Below are 27,530 nucleotides of genomic sequence, written 5' to 3'. Positions count from 1 at the left end.
ACTCTAACATCTCACTTTATTTATTACACACTCTAACTCTTTCTTAAAATCCGAGTCATAATAATAAGTGACTCCAAATATGAGTATTTGGAACGGAAGGAGTACTATATATACCTTGGAATTGAGACTCGTATTATCCAGAAAAATACAATTACTAAAATTTTTTGGACAAAGTTTAAGACGTTATTTTAACATTTTACTAATTCATTTGATTATAGAATTAATAAATACTAATAATTGGATGAAGTAGATTATTATTACTCATATTCTAGAAAGCTAGGTGAATATACGGGCTTTAAAAAGTCATAATTGGATGAAATAGATTTTAAATTTGAATATCGTGGATGAGAATATGTCACACCTTTACCGCTAGTGTCAAGAATTATATAAAGATGTATTATTAGTGAATAAATGGATGAAGAATGCATCTCACTATAATTGTAGCTAATTACTATGAATGAAAAATGGTTATATTTGATGGACAAAATAAAATAATAAAATGTAGTACTATCTAATTTTTTGGCAAAAAAAGTAATGAATAAAATATTTTAAGAAAATGAATAACATCCATAGGAGAGAGAAAAATATTCACTTCACTATACTCCACTAGTCCACTATAATCTCGTAGTAGGAAATTTTTACACTCTCTAATTATATACCTGCAAAGCCCAATCTATGGGTAATGTATAACTTCATTTATTACTATTCACTTTTTTATTTCTTTTTTTCAACTATACAATTTGCATTTATGCAGTACTATATCATGTACTTTTTTCCATATATTCGTTTACAAATTCATTACAATATTAATTCAATATACAATTTATGCACATTAGCAAAAAATAAAATTATGTTGTACTACTAGTTTGCACCAATTTCTGACAATCTGTTTAACACATTATCCGATAATTACACTGATATTCATCCAAATTAAGAACAATGAAATATCTAAAAATAAGAATTTATTAGAATTATAAAAAACATAGTATAATTTTTTTAAAAAACTTTATAATATACGAAAACGTTGGCGGAGCACTCAGTGCTAGAGGTGCCCACGGTTCAGGAACCGGTGGTTACGGTTCGGAACCGCCGGTTCCGGTTTTGGAAATTGTTGAACCGGAACTGAACCGCAAGGGTGTTTCACGGTTACGGTTTCAAACCGGCGGTTTTTTACGGTTTTTCACGGTTCCAAACCGTCTTTTTTTTGCTATTTTTGCAGTTCCGGCTTGATTTCATGGTTTTTCACAGTTCCAGTTTAGAACCATCCGGAACCAGCGGTCCAGCACGATTTCGGTTCAAAATTTTTTGAACTTGAATCGAACCACGGTTCAAAAATCGACGATTTTGGTTCGGATAATTCTCATGATTTCGGTTTGGAACCGTAACCGACGGTTACGCGAACGATTTCCTGCAATTTTTTCCAATATGGAATGAGTAAAGAATCAAGCTATGAGTCTCGATATATACGAAAGGCACTGGTTTTTTTGTCTTTCTTTCGATTTCATTGATAGCAGAAAAATGATTTTAACCGCCGGTTCAATAAACCTTGGCAGTGCACGAGTCACTCAGCGCTGATAATTAGGTAAATGATGAGAGAGGGACACATATTATCTCGAGATATACAAATAATTCAAAACTAAAATAAAAGAAACTGCCAAAAAAATTTCGTTCTTATCCATTTAGCTCAAACTCCGAGTGCATATAAATACCTATCCAAATAATTTAACTCCAAATTTGTTATAATAACAACCATTTTATTTCATATACGTGTACACAATAACAATCTACAATTTGACAAACAAGAATGAAAGTTCAATCATTGTGATCATCGTTTATTTGTTTATACACATCAAGAACTTGACTATTACATAACAATTGTTTCAACCCATCTGTAACAATCATAAACAAAACAGCCAAACTTTCATGTCAGGTCAGCTCTGAGGCACAATGCAGCCTGCCTAATGACTCTAGCCACCCTCCAAATCTCGTGCTGCACCGCACGCCAAGACTCGGTACTATTCACACTCTTCGCTGTCTCAATCTCATCATATACACCAGGAAACAACGTAGAACCATAGTCATTGTGCTTTGCTGGGGCATAGACCTGAAATGGAATCGGGTTGGAACTAAATATTTATATGAATATTAGGAATCAGGATGTAATAAATAGATTTACTTCCTTTCAGGCTCCATACTGCGACATACAGTTTATGACAGAAATGATTTAGAGTAAAAACATACTACTACTACTCACCAAATGCTTATACCAAGATCTTCCTTTAAGACCCTCGCGGTCTGTGAACGCACGTTCGGCCATCATGAGCCGGTCGTTCACCTCTCGCACCTTCTGACCGTCTTTCCACATTGCTGTCCAGCTTCCTTCCAGCGCCTGCCGGATTGTGCATCCATCAAAATATGATGCGGTCGTTGAAACGGGAGAGAAACTCATACCTTGATCTCATCATTTATCTGAATAGCCGCTTTCTTGAATTCATCGATGGACTTGATCATGGGATCAATGGTGAGGCCTTTGAGCAACACTTGACCTTCCAATTCATCGGCACTTATCTGTTTTACATGAATTCAATTGCGAAACTCATGGTTTTTTCTTGCCAATTTTCTAATTGCGGGAAGGACTAAAATCCAACCAAACTGAATGTTTTTTCCGACAATTTGCCCTAACAGAAAGAAGCATTAAGCACGAACCTGAAGCTCGTGAGCGTAAGACAAGTAGTTGAAAGGTAGTATCACGTCGTCCGCTAGCCTGAGTGCCACTAAACCCCAAATACTTGCCACTGGTAATATTCAGACATCATGTTACAAGATACACATTTCCTCCTGTTCATGCCTGGATTAGAAAGGCAACCAAAACTAACCTGCAGCATGCCTTCGAAACATCGGATCCCCGAATTTGCTCATCCAAACAAAGTCATCATACATTGAGTGGTACACTGGATAACCTGCGAGCAGTTCAAGACACCACTTTGTGTTCAAGTGTGAAGATTATATATTCGAATGAATTGATTTTACCTCCGCCAATGCCAATATCGGCTGAAGGAACACCGATATGCTGCACAAACGCTGAATAATCCGACCCTGCTCCTCCCAGTCTCCCGACCTCCAGACATGCATAAATCCAGTTCAACGAAACAGACATGTATGACCCCAGTTCAACGAATAAGAAAACTTCGCTGGACTCACCTTAGCACCGCCTGTCGAGCTAGTCCACGAATCATAAATCGTCTGTGATGAGTTGTCCGGATCCATAACCTTAAAAAACACACAAACTTCACATTTTCCATCCAACTTTTCAAGTTATTGCCATTAAATTTAACTTCACCTGCTTAGCAGATTGCACAAGCAGTTCATCAAGCTGTGGAGTTGCGGAGGTCTCAAATCCAGGTCCGGCAACTGCAACATCAACGTTCAAGTAGGCCACGGCTCGTGATTCCAGCATCTGTCTGTTTTCCTCAACCCATTCCACCGATCCTATCTGAGAAGAGAAGCACAACTCGATGTTAGTAAAGTTGTGAGTTTTCGCGGTGGGAAAGGAGGGAAATGGACTAGTGGAGGTGGAGAGAGACCAGGCCGTACTCCTCCGCATCCCAGTTGCAGAAGAGAATGGTCCGTCTCGGCTTCCACCCCTTCTTCTGAAGCTTCCACATTCTTCGAGCAACCTTGATTCGTGTCGAACACAGTTAATCATAAGCTGATTTGAGAATCAAAGCCAACTTCTAAGAAACTAAGTATGGTTTATAAGTAAGTACCTCAAGCATACATGCTGTGCCACTGTTGGGATCTGCAGCTCCAAATGTCCATGCATCTCTATGATTGCCAAGAATCACATACCTACCAATTGCTTCTAACACAAGTCAACAATAGATATTAAAATTGTATCCTTTTGTGAATTTTATTATGCATCCTTTAGATCACAACAATATTCACTTCACCATCTTCAAGTTTATAGCAAATCTTGGTTAATTTTTCAACTTACCAAACAAAATATTAGGAATTCCTAACCTCAAATTCAATTTTATAAAAGTGGAATAACATACCTATCTGGTTCCTCTGATCCTTGGATGATCCCAATCACATTCTCAATTTTGGTTATCACTTGTTTTCCCTATACATTCAACACAAAGACGAAAATATGATAAATAAACAAAATATGATAAAATCATACTTCCTCGGTTCCATAGTAATGGAGGCGTTTCTTTTCGGCACAAAGATTAAGAAAAATTGTGTTAGGTGAGTTAAGTAAAGGGAAAATAAAGTGGAAAATGAAAAAAGTAGAGAGATAAAGAGAGAAAAAGGTAGAGAGATAAAAAAAAAAATAAGAGAGAGTAAAATAGGTGTGAAAATATGTGTTGACTTTCGCATAAAAGGAAAATGACTCTTTTACCATGGAACGTACCAAAATGACAAAATGACTCTAGTATTATTAAACAGAGAAGTAAATTTTAAATTATAACTCTAATAAAGATGGATGAGTTATCTATCCTACCAAACTGCTCCTAACCTGATAATTCAAGTTCAAAACTCCGGGCCCCGGGCCAAGTCTATAAACCCCGGCATCCTTCCCTCCCTGCCAATCCTCGTCCGCCACCGGTCCCCCCATCGACCTCATAATCGCGTCCCCGTCCGCCCACGAAACCGGCAGCGACGGAATCAGCGGCACCTCCCCGGACGCCTCCACCTCCTCGTCCGCGACCCTCTCGCACCCCTCCGTGCTCGGCCACCCCGGCGTCGTCGGATCGCCGGCGCCGGTGTACACCGACCCCACCTGCACCCCGCTCGGCGGCATCCACCGCTCCTCCGGAAACCACCTCTCCCCACCGTAATCCTTCCGGTCGGTGAAGACCACTGCGGCGGCGGCCCCGGCCGCCGCCGCGTTAATCACGATGTCTCCTCTATAAATCTCGCCGTACCTCGCCACCGCGACGGCGCCGGAGACGTTCACTCCGGCGGCGGCGAGGGCGGCGAAGTCCTCGGCCCGGCCGTAGTTGGCGTACACGGCCGGGCCGCTGGCGGCGCCGGACTTCGCGTAGGCGTGGAACGTCGGCGTGACTTCGCCGGCGACGGCGGCGTAGGGGTCGCCGGCGTAGATTTCCTGGCGGAGGGAGAATTCGAGCGGCGGGAGCGGCGGCGGGGGGGTTAAGGTGAGGGAGCGGCGGAGGGGGAAGGTGAGGGCGGTGAAGTAGGGGGCGGTGTGGGAGGGGATGGAGTAGGAGGCGAGGGTGGAGAGGACGTAGGCGGCGGCGGCGGCGTTGGCGTCGGAGCCGGCGATGTGGGGGCGGAGGGTGAGGGTGTGGAGGTGGCGGGAGATGGAATTGTTGTCGGATTGGGAGAGGAAGAGGGAGTGGAAGAAGGAGGGCGGATGAGGTTGAGGTTGGGGGAGTGTGAGGAAGATTGAGGTGGCTATGGTGATGAAGCCGGCTGCTGATGCAATCAACATTTTTGTGTGCATAAATTTCTTGAATTTAGTTCTCACCATTTTACAAGTTTTTGTCGGTATTGTGATTCAGTATGTAGTGAGGGAAGGCGTCCACTTCAGTATTGATTGATTGAGCATTTTTTCGGAAATTTGGAGTTTCTGGACTGAGGTAACGTTTGTTTTGGAATTTAGGGAATATTAAAACTTGTAAAATTGGATTCCAGGTCAGTTTTATTTAAATTATTATAGGCTAATTGAGTGTAGTTACTTTTTTCAATTAGAAAATTTCAATCGGATACTTCCTTTGTCGACTCCCGTTTTGCCATTTTGGACTGTCCGCAAATAAGAGTCTCAGTTCTTTATTTCCATAAATTGTAAAAGGTTCCACGTTCCACCAACGCATTCCATTAATTATCTTTCAATCACTTTTCTTAACATTTTTTAAAACTTGTGCCGGAAGGAAATGAGACTTCTATTCGTGGACGGAGGGAGTATTATATATTGACTTTCTGAGGTAGATATTTCCAACTAACTAGTCAGCCAATCAGATTAAAATTTAAATATAAAAATTATGGTCCCGTCCATCGAGTTTCGTAGTTAGGCTTATTAGGGTTATTAGCAAATTTATCGGATTATTGGGCCTCGTAACAATTCAATCATATGTGACCTACCAATATTTGTGAAGACACGTTTGGGAAACAATAGCCCAATTAATATGTGATATATGTCACAAAAATACTACTACTTTAGTTGTATAAGCTTATATTACGACCCATTTAATAGTCGAGCACAAGAAAAATGGGTCAAAATTTTATTTAGAATTTTAACATTCTGATTGGTTCGTGTCAAGTTTACTTTATCGGGCCCAATATTAATATACAGAATACAGTCTGAAACCAGAATTTGAGCTTTTCTAATTAATCATTGGAAAATGGAAATGTGTCCTAAAGTTTGGCAAGTTGTGTATTTGAGGAAAATTAACAGAAAATATCGGAAGTTCATATACTTATTTTACAAAATGACGTCGTTTTAGTTGTCGGCGACGACGAACACGTCAGCTGGACAAAAATTAGTTTCCAGGAAAAAACTAAAGTTCATATATTTAGATTAAAAAAATTGAATAAAAAAAACAAAATAATGTCGAAAATTGTGCATTTACATGCAAATAAATCTTATAAATCTCTTTCCGTTTTCCAACATATTATTTTGTTTAGGTTGATATTAATAATTTCTGATTCTTTTTAGTAGTCTTAATTATAATCAATGTTTATTTGATTTTTTTTTCTTAACATAGGTATGTTAGTAAAGTCATTTTTATTTTGCACAATGCATTTATTTTATTTTTCTTGCCAAATTAGATGGAAGATAAATGTTTTCATCTATTAGAAATAGCAAGAAATAACAGAACGAACAAAATGTAAGGATTTGGGAACTTATCTAGAGAAAATAAATCATTTTAGGCACTAACACTTTGGTGATATTACATGTGTGTTTATTATGAGTATATATTGACTAATATTGATATTTGTCAACTCCAATATAAACAAGTTTAAAATGCATAATCGTAATAAGTGATAGGATCAAATTTCACATGAAAAAAGGATTGAAGAAATCATTTCTTGATGAAGTGGAACCATAAATTGATTGGGAGACCATTCTCAAAAAAGCAACTTTCTTCATTCACAAGCCCACCATTTACTTATGTTTTAGGTCAAAAACTCTTTTACCATAGAGGACTTGTCACATGATGACTATCAAGAATCAATTTGTCAAATTTGTAGCATTATATGGTTGCAAGAAATGAAAAAGGAACCGAGAACTTTATTATCTTCATCACAATATAATTATACACACCAATTAAATTTCTTAAAATCAATAGTTTTTTTATATAAAAGAGAGGCTCAAATTCAAGAATTGGTTGTTGTTTTACTTGACTTTGTTGCTTTGTTTGACTTACGGTTAGGTTTTACTGCTTTGTTGATTTGTCGCGTGCGGTTTGTCTCTTTTGCTTCGTCTTGAAGGTCTTCTGTCGATATTTTTCTTATTGTGCTTGTCTGAACACTTGCCATAGTCGTATAATTTTGATTTTATTTCAACTTAGTACCAATATAGAATCAATTTAAAAGAGAACCAACTATAGACAAAAGACAAACACTCTTGCCCCTGGTGCAATTATATTTTTATGAATGATTATGCAAATATATGTGAGGAATTTATTAGGTGATGTTGCAAATATTTATACATAGGAATAAGTATTTCTTTGACCACTATTACATTCTCCTTTCCTAAGTTAGAAAATATTATCTTTGACCATCTCTTCCAACTAGCTATTTAATGACACTTATGCGAATCAAAATAGAATAAATCGTTCCATTTTTTCAACTAATTATGCATGCGCCCACAATTTATCATTCTTGAACAACAAAAAATCTCAAATGGGTCCATCTTGAATTTTTGATCTATTTAAACTATTCGATGGTGGTGATGAGTTTCACCATTAGTTGAAAAATAAAATAAAGAAACATAAATTAATCAATATTTGAGTCAACAACATGCACTATTTTGACAATATAATCATAACTTGTGTTGACAAGGAGATAAAATCGATATTTTTATTTTAATAATACACCATTAAGTCATTAACATCATCAAATCACTAATTCAAAACTAAGGAATGATTAATATTGGATTCGCAAGGATTTGGAAGTCTAATCATAGTAGAACACAGAATTATTGTTGGTAGATTATGTGATCTTTGCAAGAGATAAAAGTGTTGATTTTTTCTTTTTTCAACTCCAACTTGTAAATTTTACCTCCTCAAACGAGACAGCTATATTTAGTCAGCGACCCATAATAATTAATTAGTGTAAAATAATTGAATGATACCACAATAATGAGAAAAATTATTGGGCAAATATAGACTTTGATAAGACTGCAACGGATTTAGGAAAAATATAGAGGCGCATTAAATGCATCAAAGTGGAGAATATTAATTACAGAAGGCATGGACTTCCCACTAGGACTTCCCATCCCACTGCACAATGTAGTACTTCCACTAGAACTTCTCATAATAAAATAAATTCACAATTACCCAATTTACGAAATTAAAATGTCAATACGGAATACGGGAAAATTCAAATACTTCATTAAAAAAAATTACATAATACTTAAAAAAAATACATAATTAAGTTAAAAATTACATAATCATAAAAAGTCGAGAAATACAACCCTCGGCTCTCACTCCTCCTCGTCCTCGTCCGACCGTGAATGAAATAAAGTTCAACGAGCCGTATTTATAGAGTTTTAAAAAAAAATTAAATTTTAAGTCGGACGTTCGACCCACGCCACAATGGCTCCCGTCACGCGGATATCCGAGGATATCCGACGTCCTCACGGGACGTCCGTATCCGAGGCGATGTGTTCTAATGGCGGACGTCCCGGTCGCCCGTCGCGGAAGTCCGACCGGACGTCCGCCGTTGGAGATGCTCTTAGATATCTAAATATATGTGGTCTTCTTCAAAAAAATAGTCTCATCATGGACAATAAAACTTTTGCTGCCAAATATGTAAAATATGAGATAAAAGAGAAAAACGAGTAAAGTATGAGAATAAAAAAGAAAAAATTATATAAATACAAATGAGACTAATTTAATGGAAGGATGAAAATGAAAAAATAGAACTATTTTGTGGACAAATAGAATATAAAGTACATTAATTTTACAACTACTCCTATCTATTTTTGCAATTTTCAAGTATGCCACTTTATTTTTATATTATTATTGTTATTATTATTATTCAATTTCCTATCGTGACAGCTTTCTTAGATTATGAAATTGCATAATTAATAAGAGAAATAAGCTGTTTATGTGAAACACAAGCGGGATACAAAAATAATTTATTGGTTTAGCAGAATAATTTATTGGTCAATCAGACAATTGTGGTGCATCATAGTAACTTTTTTGTGAATTTTATGAAGAGAAAAAATGCGCACACACACACATATATATATATATACACACACGTTTGTGCGTGTTTTTTTTTCTTTTTAATTGTAAATATCATCACGACATTAGCACTTGGTGATAATTGTATCAAGAAAGTCAACAATAAAGAATTGTTTTAAGAAATTTTGTATCTTATCTGATATACATTATGTCACTAATAATGAAAAATGGATCCCATACCGATTAGTTGGGAAACTATGACCTAAATGAACTACATTTATTATTACTAGATGATTCTTTTTCAAAATTATTGAAAGCGATGAATAATTGTAGCTAATGTCATCTAATTTTTCAAATTTTTTCTTATAACATCTTCAAATTTCATTCATATTTTATATAGATTGTTATACGAAAGTTCCTATTAAACCATAAACCATAATTTGGAAAAGACTAGTGGCAGACACAATCTTATGCACAAGGGGCTTTAAGCCCCTACCATTTTTCAATTATTTATAGTGTACATTTTATAAAGCTCTTATCACCAAAACAAAATATAGAAAAATTCTTTATTAAAATATAATAGGAAATATAGATTATACTATGAAAGACTCAATAGTTGTTAGGAGTGATCATTTATGAATATTTGTTAGAAGTGATCATTTATGATTGCCATAAGTATATACTCCCTCCGTTCTATAGAAATATAGAAATAGACCATTTAGGATTGATACACGTTTTAATGTATAATTGATAAAATAAGAGAAAATGAGAAAAATAGTTGAAATTGTGTAGTGGATAGTGAGACCCATAAATATTCAAGTAAAAGATAAGGAAAAAAAAATTGTCATAAGTAGATATGAACTACTCCTTCCGTCCCAGATGATTCAGGACACTTTGACCCGGCACGGGTTTTAAGAAATGTAATGGAAAGTGAGTTGAAAAAAATGGTGGGATGTGAGTCCTACTTTTAAAGTACTAGTTTTATAATAAAATGTGAGTAGGAATGAGTTAGTGGAATATGAGGTCCACTACCAAAAATGGTAAAAGTGAAATGGGACAAATTATGTGGGACGGCCCGAAATGGAATACTGGATCGAATTATCTGGGACGGAGGGAGTACTATTTTCATAGAATGGACGAAAAATGAAATATGGTCTATTTTTATGGTGGGAAGAGTATTATACTACAAATAATTTAAGAATGGACAAATTGTGAATAGAAAATCTTGTGATGGAGCAAGAAGAAGTGGGAGAAATGTGTGGTGTGCAAGTGGATTGCTCTGACAGAGGTTTCTTTGCCCTTTCCCAATAAACAAACACATGGAGATTTCCATTTGTAGTAAATGCATGTTCTCTTTTATACCACATCTTCTAAAGATTGTACCTAAAAAAAGAGATCTCTGATTCATGTAAATCTAATGGACTTTCACATGCATTAACTGATCTCACAACTTTGCCTTAACCTGTCAGCCAAAAAAAAGTGAAAAAGATTGTCATAAGAGAATATTCATTCATATTTATGATACAAAGGTGCTTCACCATTCAACTCACCTTAAGCATGTGTGAAAACTGAAAATTGTGGACTGGATCAACCACACTTTCCTTAATACAAACAAAATAATATATGTATCGATACACATGTGTGTATGTTTAGGTTCTTGTGGTTTTTAGATGGCCGCAGAATACAGTGTTGCTTTGTTGTTGGTGTTGTGAGTTTTCTTTGTTTCTTGTTAGTTTGGACATGTTGCTTGCCGTTTGTCATATGTGAGTGTTTCTTTGATTCATTAATCAGGGTAAACGCCTCATCACGGTTGGTGCTCATGATAATAAGTGAAATCGCAAAAAAAAATTACATTTTTTGATTAGTTTTCTTTCGTAAATCAATTTATCACTAGTATTTTTGTTAATTTATTGATGGAATATATTTGTATAGCTTTTTTAAATGAAATTTCTAAAAAGGTTGTCCAAATACTACATTCACCCATCAATTAAATATATTTATTATAGATATCGAAAAAATTTAGTACTCCTATCCTTTAATGGAATAAATATAGAGACGCAACTAATTGCGTTAAAAAAATTTGAAAAATTTTAAATATAAGGAAAGCGTCTATAAGTTGAGAATAAATTATCTTAATTTTTTGTTTTTCTAGTACACTTCTATTTGTATTCCCTAATTTTAGTTGAGACATCAACATTTTCTAAAACTAGAGTTATGGTATAGTTGGAAACACGAATGATCATTTTTACTTAGTATTAAAAAAAAATTAGTCATTCTAATTTCTAGCGTCCAAATTCAAAATGGAAGAGCTAATAATGATTTTCAATTCTTACACTAACTTCAAAAGAAACAATATTTTTAGAGTTCAAAAGATAATTGCAAATCAAATCAAACACCAAGAATATAACAAGACATAATTTATTTCCTAGTATGTTTAGCACCGGCCGCAATAACTTTTGCACTTTTTACATCTTTTTGTACTTGGACGTTTTAGCCAATAAAAAAAATAAAAAGCTTCATATATGCGACATACTTTTTGGTATATTATGAAATTTGTTGACAGCATATAATAAGATGTTACACGTCAATTGTGACGAGATTTTCCACAATTCTTTGTAATATCTTGAAATTTATATAAAATTATTTTTTATTTTAATTCAAATACAAAATAAAGAGACCGGATTAAAGAAATTTAGCAGCTCAGAATGAGCAATTTAGGAAGCCAGGTCTTCTCCAGCTCACTAAAAGAAAAATAATTATATAGTAGTACTATATTTTGGTTGAAATATGAAATTATGAAATTATAAATGATCATTTATTTTATAGTAGCCAAACCCTATATAGACATATGTAACACAGCTGTTCTTGGATGTATATATTTTTAATGGATTATCTTGATTTCTCAACAAAATATTCTATATTATCATTGATTTGAAACATCCAGTTACATATTCCTATAATTAATACTTTAAAATTTAAGTGATCCTGTGAGGATGTACTTTTAGTGAGTGACAATATTCCTAGAAATATTGGTTGCAGTCCCATAGGGAACAATGTGAATATTGTCTGATTTATCTGGACATGAACCCACTTATAAATCACAATTAATATTTTAAAAAATATGTGACATAATACATTGGTTATATGTGTTTGATTTTAAGAGAAATAATATAAGATCTGAGATCTAACAGTTTGTGGTATGAGTGTTAGATTGGATTCTAGTGATAAGCAGCAAATTCCTCTGATCTCAGCAGTGAAGTCACCAATCAAACAGATTTAGTTAATATAAACATGGATTTTCTATATTTATTTTTTCTTTATGGCTTCAATTGTTTGGAAATTTTTTATTTTTGAAAATTGACGATTGGTGCATTTATGTTTTTGATTTAGTTGTTGTTTGCATTCGTAGAAATTCAACACTCTTGAATTGCGGACTATAGGTTATGGATAATTCGAGTTAAAAATTAATGGTGCTTTAATTTAAAATTTCAATTGTAATTGTTTAGGGCGTGTTTAATAAGTTAGTAATACCAAGATAGAGAATTGTATATGAACATTTCTAAAGGTTTGATATCATAGATAAGCTTAACTCAAAGCCCAATATAAGACAAGGGCCCTAACCAATCTTAACAAAATTATAACTTTAACCATGTTTATGTAACCTACCAATTTATCAAGTTAAGCCATGTTATATAATATACTTTACAAAAATAGATAATTTCTTTTCAATCAAACATCAACCAAAATAAATTATATTTTTGCATATCTTGACATAAAGCCCGTATTTCTAACCTTATTTTACTTATCTTTTCATATCTCATTTTTTTTATCAAACGAGTCCTAATTATATTAACTTACTAGTTTATTCACATAAATTATGATATCGGACTAAAATAACATCCATATTTCTAAAAGATGGTATTTAACAGTTTCAGCTTATGTGTAATTAGTTTTATCCATAGATAAATTTAAAAAAAATTTAATATATTATATGAGTATTAAATATTGAATGTACCTTATAATATGTTCCATTTAAATGATTTAATTATGAAATACGGACATTTTTGACTTTTTTTTTCCAACACGATCCTATATTCAAAAGTTGCACTTCGGTGGTCAAAATCGTATGCAGCATTTTCGAAAAAATCAATATTGCAATCAATTTAACTTTTATTCGTTTGAAAATAGGGAAAGTTTAGATTGTTTTTTTGACATTATGCATTAATTATCAATATTAAATTAATTCATGCATGTTGTCTGCAACAAATGCGACAAAAATTGATTAAATATGACATCCTTACAAATTTTCTTAAGTTTTTACTCCATATTTATGAAACACACAAAAACACCTAGTATAAGTTTATTTATAGATTTTTTTTTAAAAAAATACTCGTCAAAAGATGATACTAATTCTATTTTTTTTATAAAAATATATGGTTTTTATTTACATAATGATACTAATCCTAATTTTGTAGCGAAATAAACAGATCCAAAGTGAATGAAAAATAACGAGACATGGTCTCTTTTCACATCATCCTAATTTCGTGGTCAAATTTCCCACGATTATGGAAAAATCATGTCTAAATCCTCTGTTTGCAATCCCAATATATGTATGGAATTACACTAAAAAAACATGTCGGATAAAGACAGATCATGACTATAATTTGCACATCTCTTTCAATGAAACAGAAAGTGCACGTATTCATACCTTGAAATCAAATATATGCTCTATTTCTCAATTTGTGTATGTAAACTGAAATTTTTTTTTAAAAAAAATTGATATCTTGAGAGTTGGATACATAGTTTTTTAATTAGAATTATTTATTTTGTTAATCAGCAAATAATTATTCCATTTAGATTTTAACTTCTAAAATAATTTAATAAAAGTATTTTTATTTATAGTGGCATGATTTTATTCCCAAATTTTCGGAGAATAAGAAAGAAATGAATTTTTCATCTTGAAACCAAAATTTGATTAGGATATTAGTGCTTTTTTAAATTTAGTTAATACTAGTAGTATATTTTAAATTTATGATTCCTTTCACCACGAAGAATGTGGTGTGATAATGAGGGCAGATGCTTTACACAAAAATATTGGTAGATGCATTTTAAGTGAAGAAATGGTCTCACAATAGGATTTTCTCCATATTTAGAGTTTTCCTCATTAAATTCTTGTAAAATCATTGTTATCTATTTTCCTCATTAAATTCTTGGGCCTCTTGTGAGGATTGTATACAATTAAGGCAGGGGAATGATGCATAAAGGCGATTTATTCGATAAACTATAATCAATATTTTATGTTCATTTTTCATAGGCAGATAGAGAAATTTATAGGCCGTGCCAAGATGGACTCAAACCCACCCGAAACCTTTAAATCTCAAATATATTAACTACTAGTACACCACTAGGTCAATTCACACACGTTTTTAGTTTTTTCACGGGGCAGAGTTTTAATAGAAGGTTGAAAGTTTTTCGAAAACTTGTGATAATGTAGGGATTCGAAGAAAGGAGGATGAATATAGTGTGATTATAGACATTTTTATCTATAGCAAATTTTATTGCCAATTTGGAATTATTTTCTTCTTTTTGTTTCTTATTCTTTTCTCCCAAGTGGGATATTATTTTTTTCTCATTTGATTTTCCATTTATGATATAAATTCTTTTCCTGGGGGTTAGACCAAGAGTAATCACCGACAGACTATGTGACTATATTATGTGCTGATTTGTTAGTATTTTGAAGAGTGGGACAACTGACCTAAAGATTAAATTAGACAATGCTCCATACCCAAAAATAAATTACCTGACTATTTGATTAAGGATGAACAAATCTCATACCACTCGACCACACTCTTGGAGTATGTTATTGTAAAATGTTTCGAGTCCATTATTGGCATAATATGTACAATTGTTATTAGGTATGCAAATTACTAAACATGACATCCGATTTTGAGAAGCTCCAAAATGGAAAGCTGAAGCTTTTGTCTTGTGATGGCCACATCCCATGTGTGGAAAATGGAGACAATCATGTATTGTGCTGGAATTTCACCATATAATCATATTATTATTATTTCATACGAAATTACATATTATATCGTCCTCTATCTTATTTACTTTTATCAAATAGTATAATTCAAAAATTCACATACCATAGAATTTTTATCTATATATATACCCTCTGGCAACTTTTTCTAAATTTTGGAAGTCGTTTTGTGATGAGTTGGAATACATGTGTGTATTTATATTTTATTTACTATACAAAATTAGACGTGTGCTAATTTCTGAAATTTTCTTGTACTATTTGCTAAAATGTTGTTCCCTAACAATTTTAGAAAATCACTGAATTTCTGCAATTCGTACATTTATTTATGTACGTAGATTGTGTAATGTCTACATGAAATTTATTTAGTTAGTTTTTGTCTGACGTTAAAAAAATGTACTCTATTTTGCTAGTATATGGTGTAAGTAATAATGATAAATTAATACTCCATTTAACTTGATGTCAATTTAATTTTTTTATACGAAATTCACTAGATAATATAAATCATTAATCAGATTTTTCTACTTCATTTTTTACATAAAAAGGATTTTTAAAATATACTAAGGCTCGTTTGGTACGAGTGAACTATATAATATATTTATACATACGACCCGTTATAATTCAAATGAGCTAGTATAATATAATTAATACGAATCTTAGTTATCACTAATATTTTATATGAACTTATAATATATCATACCAAACCATGGATTATATCTTATTTATATTTTAATAATGTGAACCAAACATGATAAATCCATGATCACATCTTATCTTACACAACAAACAAGCCTTAATATTAATAAACTTATTTAATCATTAGATATTGTTGTACCAAAACTATTTTAACACATGCACACTTCTTACATTGTTCGAGTCCAATTCATTGGACTGACACTTATCCAGCTTGCCTTAGGAGTATTATTTTGTACATGATTAATTGAATTTCTTTCCAAAAAACCCTAAATTAATGCCACAATATGTAATTAATAAAACCAAAATCACCTCACCCAAAAAAACTTATAATTAACACTTTTTCTTTGTAAATTTTGCTAATGGAGAATTCATATGTAGTTGTGCACTGGCTTTGGCACTGAGCCAAAGGGCCATGAATGATCAAGACACACCAGTAAATATTTCTCGTAAAAATACCCATTTTTTCACATTCATATATTATTGGAAATTGCAGTCTATGGGGACTACCAAACTGCTCCCTCATAAACTAACAAATCCACAAAAAACAAGCACAAAAATAACACAAAAATAAAATTTAAATTAAAACACACACTCTCCCATTTCAATTCCAAAAAGAGCATGCCACCTCTCACCCCCACCCTGCCCCACCCACCCCACCTCTAATTCCCGCAAATATAATTTTCAAAATCAAAGTTGGACAAATATCACAACATATAGCCTGTAAATTTGGAAACAAAACAATACAAATATTTTCATTCTTTGTAACACAACTAAAATTGGTAAAAAAATAATCCCACCACCCCTTGTATGAAAAAAGTATATTTATAATAAGATCTCCTCTGCTCAAAGTGACTGACATTAGAGATACACAAATACATATACACATACACTAATGTGCAATCCCATAGTATTATATATATCACACTCCTCCAACAAAAACACACAATTGCAAGTTTTTTTTAAGTAAACAAATCTCCTCCATAATATGTGCAATCCCAACCCCATCCCTCCTCTCTCCGACCACAAACACTACCCCTCTCCTCCGCCTCCTCCGCCGCCTTGCCACCTCTACCTCGACCTCATTTCCCTCAAGCCCCCCACCAAACCCCCGCCACCTCGGATCACCGCCTCCGAGGTGGCCTCCGAGGCCAAATCCCTCCTCTCCCTCGCCTTTCCTATAGCTCTAACGGCTCTTGTCCTCTACTCCCGCTCCATGCTCTCCATGCTCTTTCTAGGCCGCCTCGGCGAAGCAGAGCTCGCCGCAGGCGCCCTAGCCATCGCCTTCGCCAACATCACCGGCTACTCCGTCCTCTCCGGCCTCGCCCTCGGCATGGAGCCGCTATGCTCCCAAGCCTTCGGCGCGAAGCGGCCGGAGCTTCTCTCCCTCACTCTCCACCGCTCTATACTCTTCCTCCTCCTTTGCTCCATCCCAATTGCCTTTCTTTGGCTAAACATTTCCAGTATTCTTCTCTATTTACACCAAGACCCCAGCATCACCGCCCTGGCCCACACATATCTTCTCTTTTCCCTCCCTGATCTCATCACTAATTCCATTTTCCACCCCATAAGAATCTACCTTCGCGCCCAAGGCATCAACCACCCCCTCACCGTCGCCTCCCTCGTCGGCGCCGCCTTCCACCTCCCCCTCAACTTCCTCCTCGTCTCCCGCCTCGGCCTCGGCGCGGCCGGGGTGGCCGCGGCCTCGGCCGCGTCCAACGCGGCCGCCCTGGCCGCGCTGGCGGCCTGGGTCCGCGGGTCGGCCGCGTGGACGCGGCCGACCCTGGACTGCGTCCGCGGCTGGGCGCCGCTGGCGCGCCTGGCGGCGCCCAGCTGCGTCTCAGTCTGTCTGGAGTGGTGGTGGTACGAGATCATGATAGTGCTCTGCGGTCTGCTGGCGGACCCCAGAGCGACTGTCGCGTCGATGGGAGTGTTGATCCAAACGACGTCGCTGCTGTACGTGTTCCCCTCGTCCCTGGGTCTGGCGGTGTCGACCCGGGTGGGGAACGAGCTGGGCGCGAACCGGCCGGGGAAGGCCCGGATTTCGGCCGTCATATCGATATTCCTGGCCGGGCTGATGGGCGTGTCCGCGATGGCGTTCGCGGCCGCAGTGCGGACGTCCTGGGCCAGGATGTACACTGCGGACGCGGACGTCGTCCGTCTGACGGCCGCGGCCCTGCCCATACTCGGCCTCTGCGAGCTGGGGAACTGCCCGCAGACGGTCGGGTGCGGGGTCGTGCGCGGGACGGCGCGGCCGTCGACGGCGGCGAACGTGAACCTCGGCGCGTTTTACCTGGTCGGAATGCCGGTGGCGGTCGGGCTCGGGTTCATGCTCGGGGTGGGCTTCTGCGGGCTGTGGATCGGGCTCCTCTCGGCCCAAGTGTGCTGCGCCGGGCTCATGCTGTATGTGGTGGGGACCACCAACTGGGAGTACGAGGCGATGAGGGCGCAGCTGCTCACGTGCGCCGCCGGATGTGCTGACGCGGCACTGCCACGTGAGGCTGACGTGGAGGACGGGCGGCCCTTGATTTGCGTTTCCGTGGCGTCATCGTGATTGTTGAAATCCAAATCTAATGTAATTTTTTCACTAGGAATTTTATTTCCTCTAATTTTATTTTTTATTCCCATTCTAATTCGAGCTCTGCTGTGAGTGAATCAGTGATTTTTTTGGGGGGATTTGGATATATTTTTGTAAAAATGGAAAATCAAGATGAGTGGTATATGAGATTTTTTATTCCCCTTTTTCAACTTTAAATATCTTGCCTATTTCAATTTTATTGGAAGTATACATGTAGGGATATTTATTTAAATGGCCTTTTACCTTTATAATTGGTCACTAATCATAGTGTTTTTTGACTTTAGTCATCTACAGCCGCTTATACAAACTTTGTAAGTATATTTAATTCGAAATATTATTGGTGTGATAAGTAAGTATATACTGCGTATTTGACATAAATAAAACATATAGAATTCGACGGATTTTTAAAAAGTACATTTGAAAACTCAAGTAAACATACGCCAAGAAAGAACAACAAATATTGAGTAATGAATAACAAGAAATTGCACTTATATATTACGAATTAAATTTCAAAACAGATAAGGGAGTAGAATAATTTTCCTTTGTTATAAAGTTCTCATGTTTTTAATTGATCTCTTATTCTAAGCAAAGACGGATCCTGTGGGGTTGGGGCCGACCGATCCACTGCCGCCCACGAGGGCTGGAAAAATTCTATTAAATCTGGTTTTTTAGAGTTGTTGCAGATCCACGTACGTTGTAGCAGTTCCATACAAATCTTATGAGATTGGTGTTTACTTTTGTGCTTTGTATGTCACCCATTTTGAACGACAATCGTTGCACTGCCTGACTGCCTCCATCTCCTGACGTCAGTGTCGACCTTTTTCACTGTGTCCAACCCCACAATTTACATTTTTTTGGATGTGTCGTTGATTCTATGTCAATCTACCTAGAGTGCATGTATAAATTGCGGATAGCAACCTGATGTTGAATTGTCCCTTGATATGAAACATGCATTGTGTTGTTGTCATACCCTTTGGAGTTTGGAAGTTGGAACCAAACTTGGATATAATGAGAGTTCAAGAAATTAGCTTAATTAGATAATGATTGAGAAAATGAAATCCAATGTTGAGTGATTATTTGATTAAAGATAATTTCATCATGAATTCACCTTGATTAGAGTCAAGGTTAGGTCATCATTCCATGGGTGTAACTCCATGAGCTGCCATTCCAAACTATCGAATCTTTTAATAAAATTATCAATATTACATATCAAACAAAATAAAATATCTCAAAAGACTAATTCATTAAAAGAAAAAAAATCATTTAATATATAAAACCTTATATTTATTGTCTTACATAATTGATGTGAGTCACTGGAAATTATATAATCTCTTAACTATAGTCTTATGTCGTTACAGAATTAAAAGTCACTTTCATTTATTTATTTAACTTTGTCGTGAAGTGTAAACTAGTTCGAAGCAGTCACGCACATGACATTCCCAACTTATATAAAAACAAATCATCAATAATTTATTTGGATCCAAAGCATTGGAATTAACCGCTTACTTTCTTTATACATTGAAATATTCATCTTTTAATTTTCATCATAAATATTTTTTACAATAGAATACAGTTTACATTTAGTTTTTTTTATAATAATAATAAGGGGTCAAATTTAATTGTTGTCATTTCGATGATAATCTCTAAGAAGGATTTTGTCTAATCAAGCTGCAATAATTTTGTCGCAAAATTTGGTGTAAAATAATTATGAAAACATTTCACTGCTTCACCTAAAATATTGATGTGAAATTGTATCAAATGAGAGGGAAACATATAAGTTTGTTGTCTGTAAAATAAGAAGCAGAGGCAATGGTGTGGCAGGGATTTTCCTCCTACTATTGCATTTCTTGTGCCTTCCAAACCCCACTACTCCTATTTTCAATTTTTGCATATCATCATCAACTTATTTTTATTAATATTAAAGAAAATCAATATTGCATCCTCATTTAGTATGTGATTACGGTGGTTTGAACTTTCGATTTATTAATTAAAGACATGTCTTCTTTCTTGGCTCGGTGCCCCATTCAGAGACTATGCAAAGCGAACTTGGACATCAGCACAGACACAGTTCTATGTCATATTATGGTCCAAATGGGACATCCGCAATAAAGTTGCATTCCAAAGTTTCGATCTCAATTGGGAGTTCGAGAAGAAGTGACTCTTCTATCGTCTCGAAACTTGGATAAGTGGTTGGTGCTCGGAACTTCCCTTTAACTGTAACATATGTTTGAAAATTTCAACGACATTAGCATCTGGGCAAACTCAATGCTTCCACCAAAAAGATGATTCGGCTCACAACTGGGTGATTACTATTTTTGCAGGTACTATTTATTGCGGTCGTCTAGCCTTTGGTGTTGTTATTTGCCTTTGTGTTGCCTATCAGTTGGTTTTCATTGTTCGCATCTACTATTGAACTTTGAGCTCGGCCATTTGAGAGTCTAGAGCTTGTTTTTTATCATACAAAAAATATATAAACAAAGAGAAACATTTCACCAACTAAATTACATTTTATCGTCGATTTCGGACATAGAATCGTTGCAGAAAAACACTCACTACGAACTGCTAAAAAACAATACTAAGTATATGAATATTATATCCCTCATGTGTTTTCTGAACCAATTTTATATGTTAAAAAAATTATTATTAGACCAATATGGCAATATCAATCAAATTATACACAAACATATATATACAACGTGGATACTGAGGCTATACACGTTGTAAGCTCAGAAAAAATTGGGGTTTAGAATCTACTGGGGCCCGGCCCGTTCCCATCACATGATTCATATCCATCACATTTTGTTGCAAATTTGTAGAAAAACTTTCTGCCAATTTTGTATGTTTTTCAATTGGATTTTCTTGATTTTTACAAAATTTTCGTTTTCTTTTTAAAAAAAAATACTAAATAATATTCAAAGTTATACCTCATTTGAAGGTCAAATTATTAAACGAGGGACCCTCTTGAATGGCGTAGAAAAATCTTAGATAAGATTTGAGAAAAGCCAAAAAAATAAAATGTATGGCCGTTATTTATGTGTTATTCATTAGTGTGCACTACATACAAAATATGTGTGTGATAAGTTATAAGTAAACATTATGATTGGAGAGGGAGACATGTATATAAATATTTTCTTTATTAATAATTCAAATAAAAGAAGTGAATTCATATAATAATCAAACCTTAATGAAAATTTTCCTAAGTTTTTGGAATAGGTAATCTCATATTTTATTTATGTATAATTCAAATGATTTTCTTACCTTGATTAAGTTGATTTTGCTCAATATAATGTTCAAAAATTTACATTACATCTTCAATATAGTTGATTATGTTTCATTATATGTTTAATTTGTTGTGATAGTATATTTTTATATAAAAAAATTGTAATTTTGACTTAACCGATGATTCTTGTTTAGAATTGTGCATGCCTTATAAAAGGAGATGTCATTATCCACGTAGACTAATGTACTGTTTACATAAGGTCTTGTCTCTTTATTTATATACATTCAACAACTAATTTAATCAATGCACGCAAACATTAATTAATATAGAAGAGGAACAATATTGGTTATCAAATAAACGTTGAAATTTCTATTCATTATTAGAAACAATAGCATGTCAAGTGGATATATGTAACATCATACATTTATTGAAAATAAACGTCATTTGAATTAATTATAGAAATAAGTCTAATATTGGTTGTACATAGTTTATTATACGTACCAATTAAAATTCTATTACTTTCATTATCATTAATGAGTGAGAAACTTAGAGAGTACCATGCATGTGTAGCACATCAATAATTACAAACATTTGGGTCTTGCTAGTTGCTCCATTAATATTGTCATAACTCATAGTACTACTTAAGATGCAAGAGCTTGCTTAAAATCCTTATATATTTATCAAGATAAATTTTATTTAATATAGATTTACAATACACAAGATCAAATATTTGGATTGTTACATGAGATACTTGAAAAAACATAAACATAAAAAATAGTTATGTATGTCTAAGCAAGCAAATATATGTAATGAGAGGGACTTAAGTCCTTACCAGTCTCTTCGTCCTTGTCTTTTTTATAATTTTAAATTTATGGAAATTGCTAAAAACTATATTCAGTCAGTACTAAATTTATGTTATTGAAGATCAAATAGTACATATAACAAGAGAACTGAAGCAAGGTCCAATCTTGAAAATATATACTACTACTACATAGATTATAAATAAGTAGATAGTAGTACTATATTTATTTAGATGCATTTGTGAGCATGGTGATCAGCTGATGGACCATGTCATTTTCTCTTCATTAACTGCACATTATTTATGTTTATAATATACAAGTACTTAAATATAAAATAAATAGACAATCTCATCATAGGCCATCATGCTTTTCACATGCATGCCCTCATTCACAATGCTGCAGTCCCTACATCCCACATCCTTTATTTTAGGCTAATCCTAAAAAAAATTATCTTACCTTCATAAAATTTTATATAATTTAAAAAGAATATAACTAGGGTTGGTCAGAAATGTCATGACCGCCCTTTGATTTGCAGAAAATTAAAGAAAATATCTTCTCTTTTAATGACAGTGCGTCTGAAAAATCCCTAAATTGACGACATGAGTATAGGATCACTTCTATTGCTAATATTTCTGAATTTATATGCATTGTATTTATATACGCAGTTAAAATAGGTAATTATATTAAATTGCATCGAACTCCAATTAATTATTAATTGATATTTTCTCGGAATTTAAATTAGTTTTATTATTGACTCACAAATAATGCGAATTTACATGAGCCATATTCTACACCTCACGATGATAAGAGAATGACCAAAATATTTAGTACTCCTAGATCAATTGACAACCAATTTCAATGCATAATGAAAGTATGAAACATTCTTAATTATAAGCAAAAGTAATAGTAATATGTTCCTCAAATTGTTAGGACACTACAAAACATAAAAAACTATGTGTATCCTTATCTTCACATATAGTATATAGTTTAACAACCAATATTGAAGAATTCACAAGTACCACAACCCTCCAACAAGACCATCATCATTTCCATCCCACTCCATTATACCTGTCTATATAATCCACACACATTCATTTTATAAATATATTGAGCAAAGTCCTAACAAATGCTGTAGACTGCAGTAGCCTAAGCATAGCCTTTGTCTACCTTGCAAGCAACAAAGATTCACTCTTTTCTAACATAACTGTCATCTCTTCATTTGGATGAATTATTTTCCTCTTTTTTTATTTCACCAATTGTTTCTTCTATAGGGTTCATCATAATTTATGCATGCATCAAATAATATATAATATATATACATATAAATATACACTACTCCATTTTTCAGCTATTATTAGTTGTCTAATTTGACGCGGCTCAAGTTTTAAATAAGACAGTTAACACAAAAGAAATAAAAAATACGCGACAATTATTCGCAGACGAATGAAGTATTGCTTTTGATAAATGTAAAAATACTCAAAGCCAAGGCTAGTAAGCATATAATACTTGACAATCAAAACAACACAATATAAATTCACTATACCACAAAAGTAATATACTAAAAGTTAACAAAAAAACAAACAAACATAACAATGTTTGTGGTTTTTGCTTCTCATCATGTTTTTTTTTTTTTTGGATTCCTTTGCTCTATTAGAGTTTATGTCTTTTTTAAGTTTATACATGTTGTTTTGTTTTGTTTGTTGGTTTAGTTGTTTTTCTTGTCCAGTTCTAGTCTTCGATAGTATTGTCTTATTTTTGTTGCGCGGTTTTGCACATGCAGTAGATCTTGTTTATTCTATATATGTTTAAGCCTTTTATTTTTTACAAAAATCAATGTTGAAAGTGCCTATATTTTTAGCAAACGTGTCGATCTCGCAACGTGTACAGCATGAGTGTGGTATTATAGGTGTGGATAATTGGTGGCATGCATATATTATCCCCTAGCTATCTAGCTTACTAGACCTTATTAATTGACTCCTACTACCATTAATTACCCCAAACCTGCATTATGCTTCAAGATTAGGAAGAATAATCTCTAAACTAAACACGGTTAATGTTCATTGGTTAACATTAAGATCTTGATATCTGCAATTAATCATTCACCCTCATGGCCTTTTTTTTATAATCAATTGTACCGCTATACGTTTGAAAATTGTATCTACATCCTAAATTATTTGCTTTAATACTATTATTTATATGAAAAATAGGTATTAAAAATGGTAGTATAACTGTTTTTACTATATTAAAATCAAATTAAATGAATAGAAAAACAAACAACGCTAAATATGCATGTACTAAACGAGTGTGGCACGCACGTAAAATATATTGCTTATCATTTCGTATATTAATACAAATATATTGATCAAAATTGATTAATAAATCATAGGGAAAGTTTTATCATAGAGACAAGACAAATATATTTTCCCGTAAATAGTGAAACCTAAAAGCTTAGACATTTATTGGGCTTTCTAGAAAGCCCATTTTTAATTAGATCTATATAATCTTTTGGGCTAGTATCAATATATAATCCAACCATTTGAAATTGACCCAAAAGCTAAAGTCTAGCCCAAAATTTTTGTGATTTATGACAATATTGTTTTCAGGAAAAGAGTTTTTAATTTATGAAATGAAATATTTTTTAAGACATTGGGGAAAAAAAATTTGGAGTCACTTATTGTTATGGCTCGGATTTTAAGAAAGAGTTGAAGTGTGTAATAAATGAAGTGAGATGATAGAGTGTGTAATAAATGAAGTGAGATGGTGGAGTTGGTTGAAGGTGGGTCCCTTTTGACTTTTGATTTTTGTTTTGATTTATTTTAATGTAGATAATGACATTTTTATGTAATTTTGATGAAGAATGAGGTAAAATTGTATGACTAAATATGGAAAATTCTAAAAGTGACTCTTAAACTGGGACGGACTTTTCAGGAAAAGAGTTTTTAATTTATGAAATGAAATATTTTTTAAGACATTGGGGAAAAAAAAAACTATTTTACCCATTCCATTGTTCATTTAGACAACAAACTATTTTCGTACATTTGTAGAATTTAGAAGTGTGTACTAGTATTCGACAAGAATATTCTGTCAAAACAAATCGTTTCGCAAAATAGGAAATGGAACCGAAATGATAAGCAATAAAACTACTGCACCGTTTGGCCTATTTTGGATGACAACTGTGTCACCGACCCAAATGACCTAGACCAAAACCTAATGAAATATGGAATCAATTTCTCATGCCATTTGCACCCATTCTTATCATCAACTAGAATTGTGTATTAGTCCATTTCCATCAAAATAATCCGATTATAAATAGAATTCGTGGAATCAGATACGGTGAATAAAGTTGTTGTCAACATGAGAAGGCATAAATGAATGTTGCAATCGTTACTGACGATGGTTAACAATGAATGACAGACGAAAAATGAAAGTGAATCTCAACCCAGAAAGTTGGAAATTTGTATGAAGCTGTCGGCATGAGAAGGCATAAATGAATGTGGCGATCGTCACTGACGATGGTTAACAATGAATGACAGACGAAGAATGGAAGTGAATCTCAACTCCAGAAAGTTGGAAATTTGCGTGAAGCTGTCATATTATGAATTTAACTATAACTTCAAAACTCGAATTTAATAGAGTTTTTTAGAATTGATGGACCCACTAGCTATGAGATGAGTTGATGCATTTGACCCACCTGAATATTCCATTGGTTTGGAGGAAGCACATGCCCACATGTTTTCATGGCATCGCCTTTGCTTGTCAATTACCTAAAATTGAACATGACCACCAAGTTGAATTAGACTTCCGTCCAAATCCAATAATTGAATACTCCTTTTTCTCCCTAAAAATATATACATTTGGTTTGACACAGATTTTCATATAAAATTGATAAAACAAGATAGAAATAAATAAAAAAAGTTTTTAAGTATTATTAATGGAGAATACATTTCATCTCATTAGAAAGAATTTTTTTTTAAAATTAAAATATTTATACTTTTTAGGGACAAATTAAAAAGAAATAATTTCATGCTTTTTAGAGATGGAGGGAGTAATATATTCTCCTTTCTCTCCTTTTCTACTTTCCATAAGAATTAATATCGAATCGTCTATTAAATTTTGATTATTTAGGTTTCATACATTGTATATTTTTAGACTTTTAACATTATTTTGCCGATTCGGACATATTAAATTGAGAAAATTGTTCGATGTAGTTCAAAAATCATATGACCGCTGAAAAGATGGAATTTTATTTTTCTATTTATATTTGAGTATCACATAATTTTGCCAACCAGTGGACACGTGCCATCATATGATAATAAAGAAAAATGTCTTATCACGAAAATATATTCCTAGTTTTATGAATTGTGTGGTGTTAAAGTATTACCCTGCCTAATAATCTTATCATGTTTCATTGCTTTAAAGGTTGGAAATTTGGAATTTATTTTGAAAGATTTTTTCGTTGTTTATCACTATTCTGGATCCACTTATTTATGATTTTCTCGCGATATTCTGCATTGAGTTTCTTGATATTTTATATATATTTGATACATTATCGATGATCAATCTTTAGAAATAAAAAGTCCAAGCTTAGGGGTCTTGAAGTTTTGATGTCCAAATAATTAACATGATTTTACTCTGATCTCTCCTTTTGAATTATATTTCTCTCAATTATATGTTATCAATTATGATCTTGAGTTTTGAGTCGGTGAGTCGATACTGCAGTTGTTATTGTTAGTAGACGATGAAAGACGAATGAAAATATAATAATATATTATTTTTATATAATCATTTGTCTCACATTGATCAAGATCAGTCCTTTTGAATTATA

General features: G+C 34.1%; 2 protein-coding genes across 2 annotated transcripts; one reads left to right on the top strand and one right to left on the bottom strand.

The window, feature by feature from the left end:
• Positions 1 to 1,790: 1,790 nt before the first annotated feature.
• Positions 1,791 to 5,579, bottom strand: LOC125197124 (probable glutamate carboxypeptidase LAMP1). The gene is made up of 12 exons (XM_048095829.1): positions 4,520 to 5,579; positions 4,056 to 4,123; positions 3,768 to 3,849; positions 3,585 to 3,677; positions 3,341 to 3,493; positions 3,202 to 3,270; positions 3,031 to 3,118; positions 2,877 to 2,960; positions 2,707 to 2,795; positions 2,452 to 2,568; positions 2,255 to 2,389; positions 1,791 to 2,104 (listed from the first exon to the last, which is right to left on the bottom strand). The coding sequence occupies exons 1-12, from the start codon at positions 5,492 to 5,494 to the stop codon at positions 1,922 to 1,924; spliced, it is 2,136 nt and encodes a 711-aa protein (XP_047951786.1). The 5' UTR covers positions 5,495 to 5,579; the 3' UTR covers positions 1,791 to 1,921.
• Positions 5,580 to 17,043: 11,464 nt separating this feature from the next.
• LOC125196572 (protein DETOXIFICATION 51-like) lies at positions 17,044 to 18,868 on the top strand. The gene has a single exon (XM_048095141.1). It carries the CDS (start codon positions 17,096 to 17,098, stop codon positions 18,659 to 18,661), a length of 1,566 nt encoding a protein of 521 aa, XP_047951098.1. The 5' UTR covers positions 17,044 to 17,095; the 3' UTR covers positions 18,662 to 18,868.
• Positions 18,869 to 27,530: the final 8,662 nt, after the last annotated feature.

This window comes from Salvia hispanica, chromosome 6 (assembly GCF_023119035.1).
Source record: "Salvia hispanica cultivar TCC Black 2014 chromosome 6, UniMelb_Shisp_WGS_1.0, whole genome shotgun sequence".
Taxonomy (NCBI): Eukaryota; Viridiplantae; Streptophyta; class Magnoliopsida; order Lamiales; family Lamiaceae; genus Salvia; species Salvia hispanica.
Note: the sequence above shows the minus strand (reverse complement) of the source record. Positions and strands in the feature narration are given on the sequence as shown.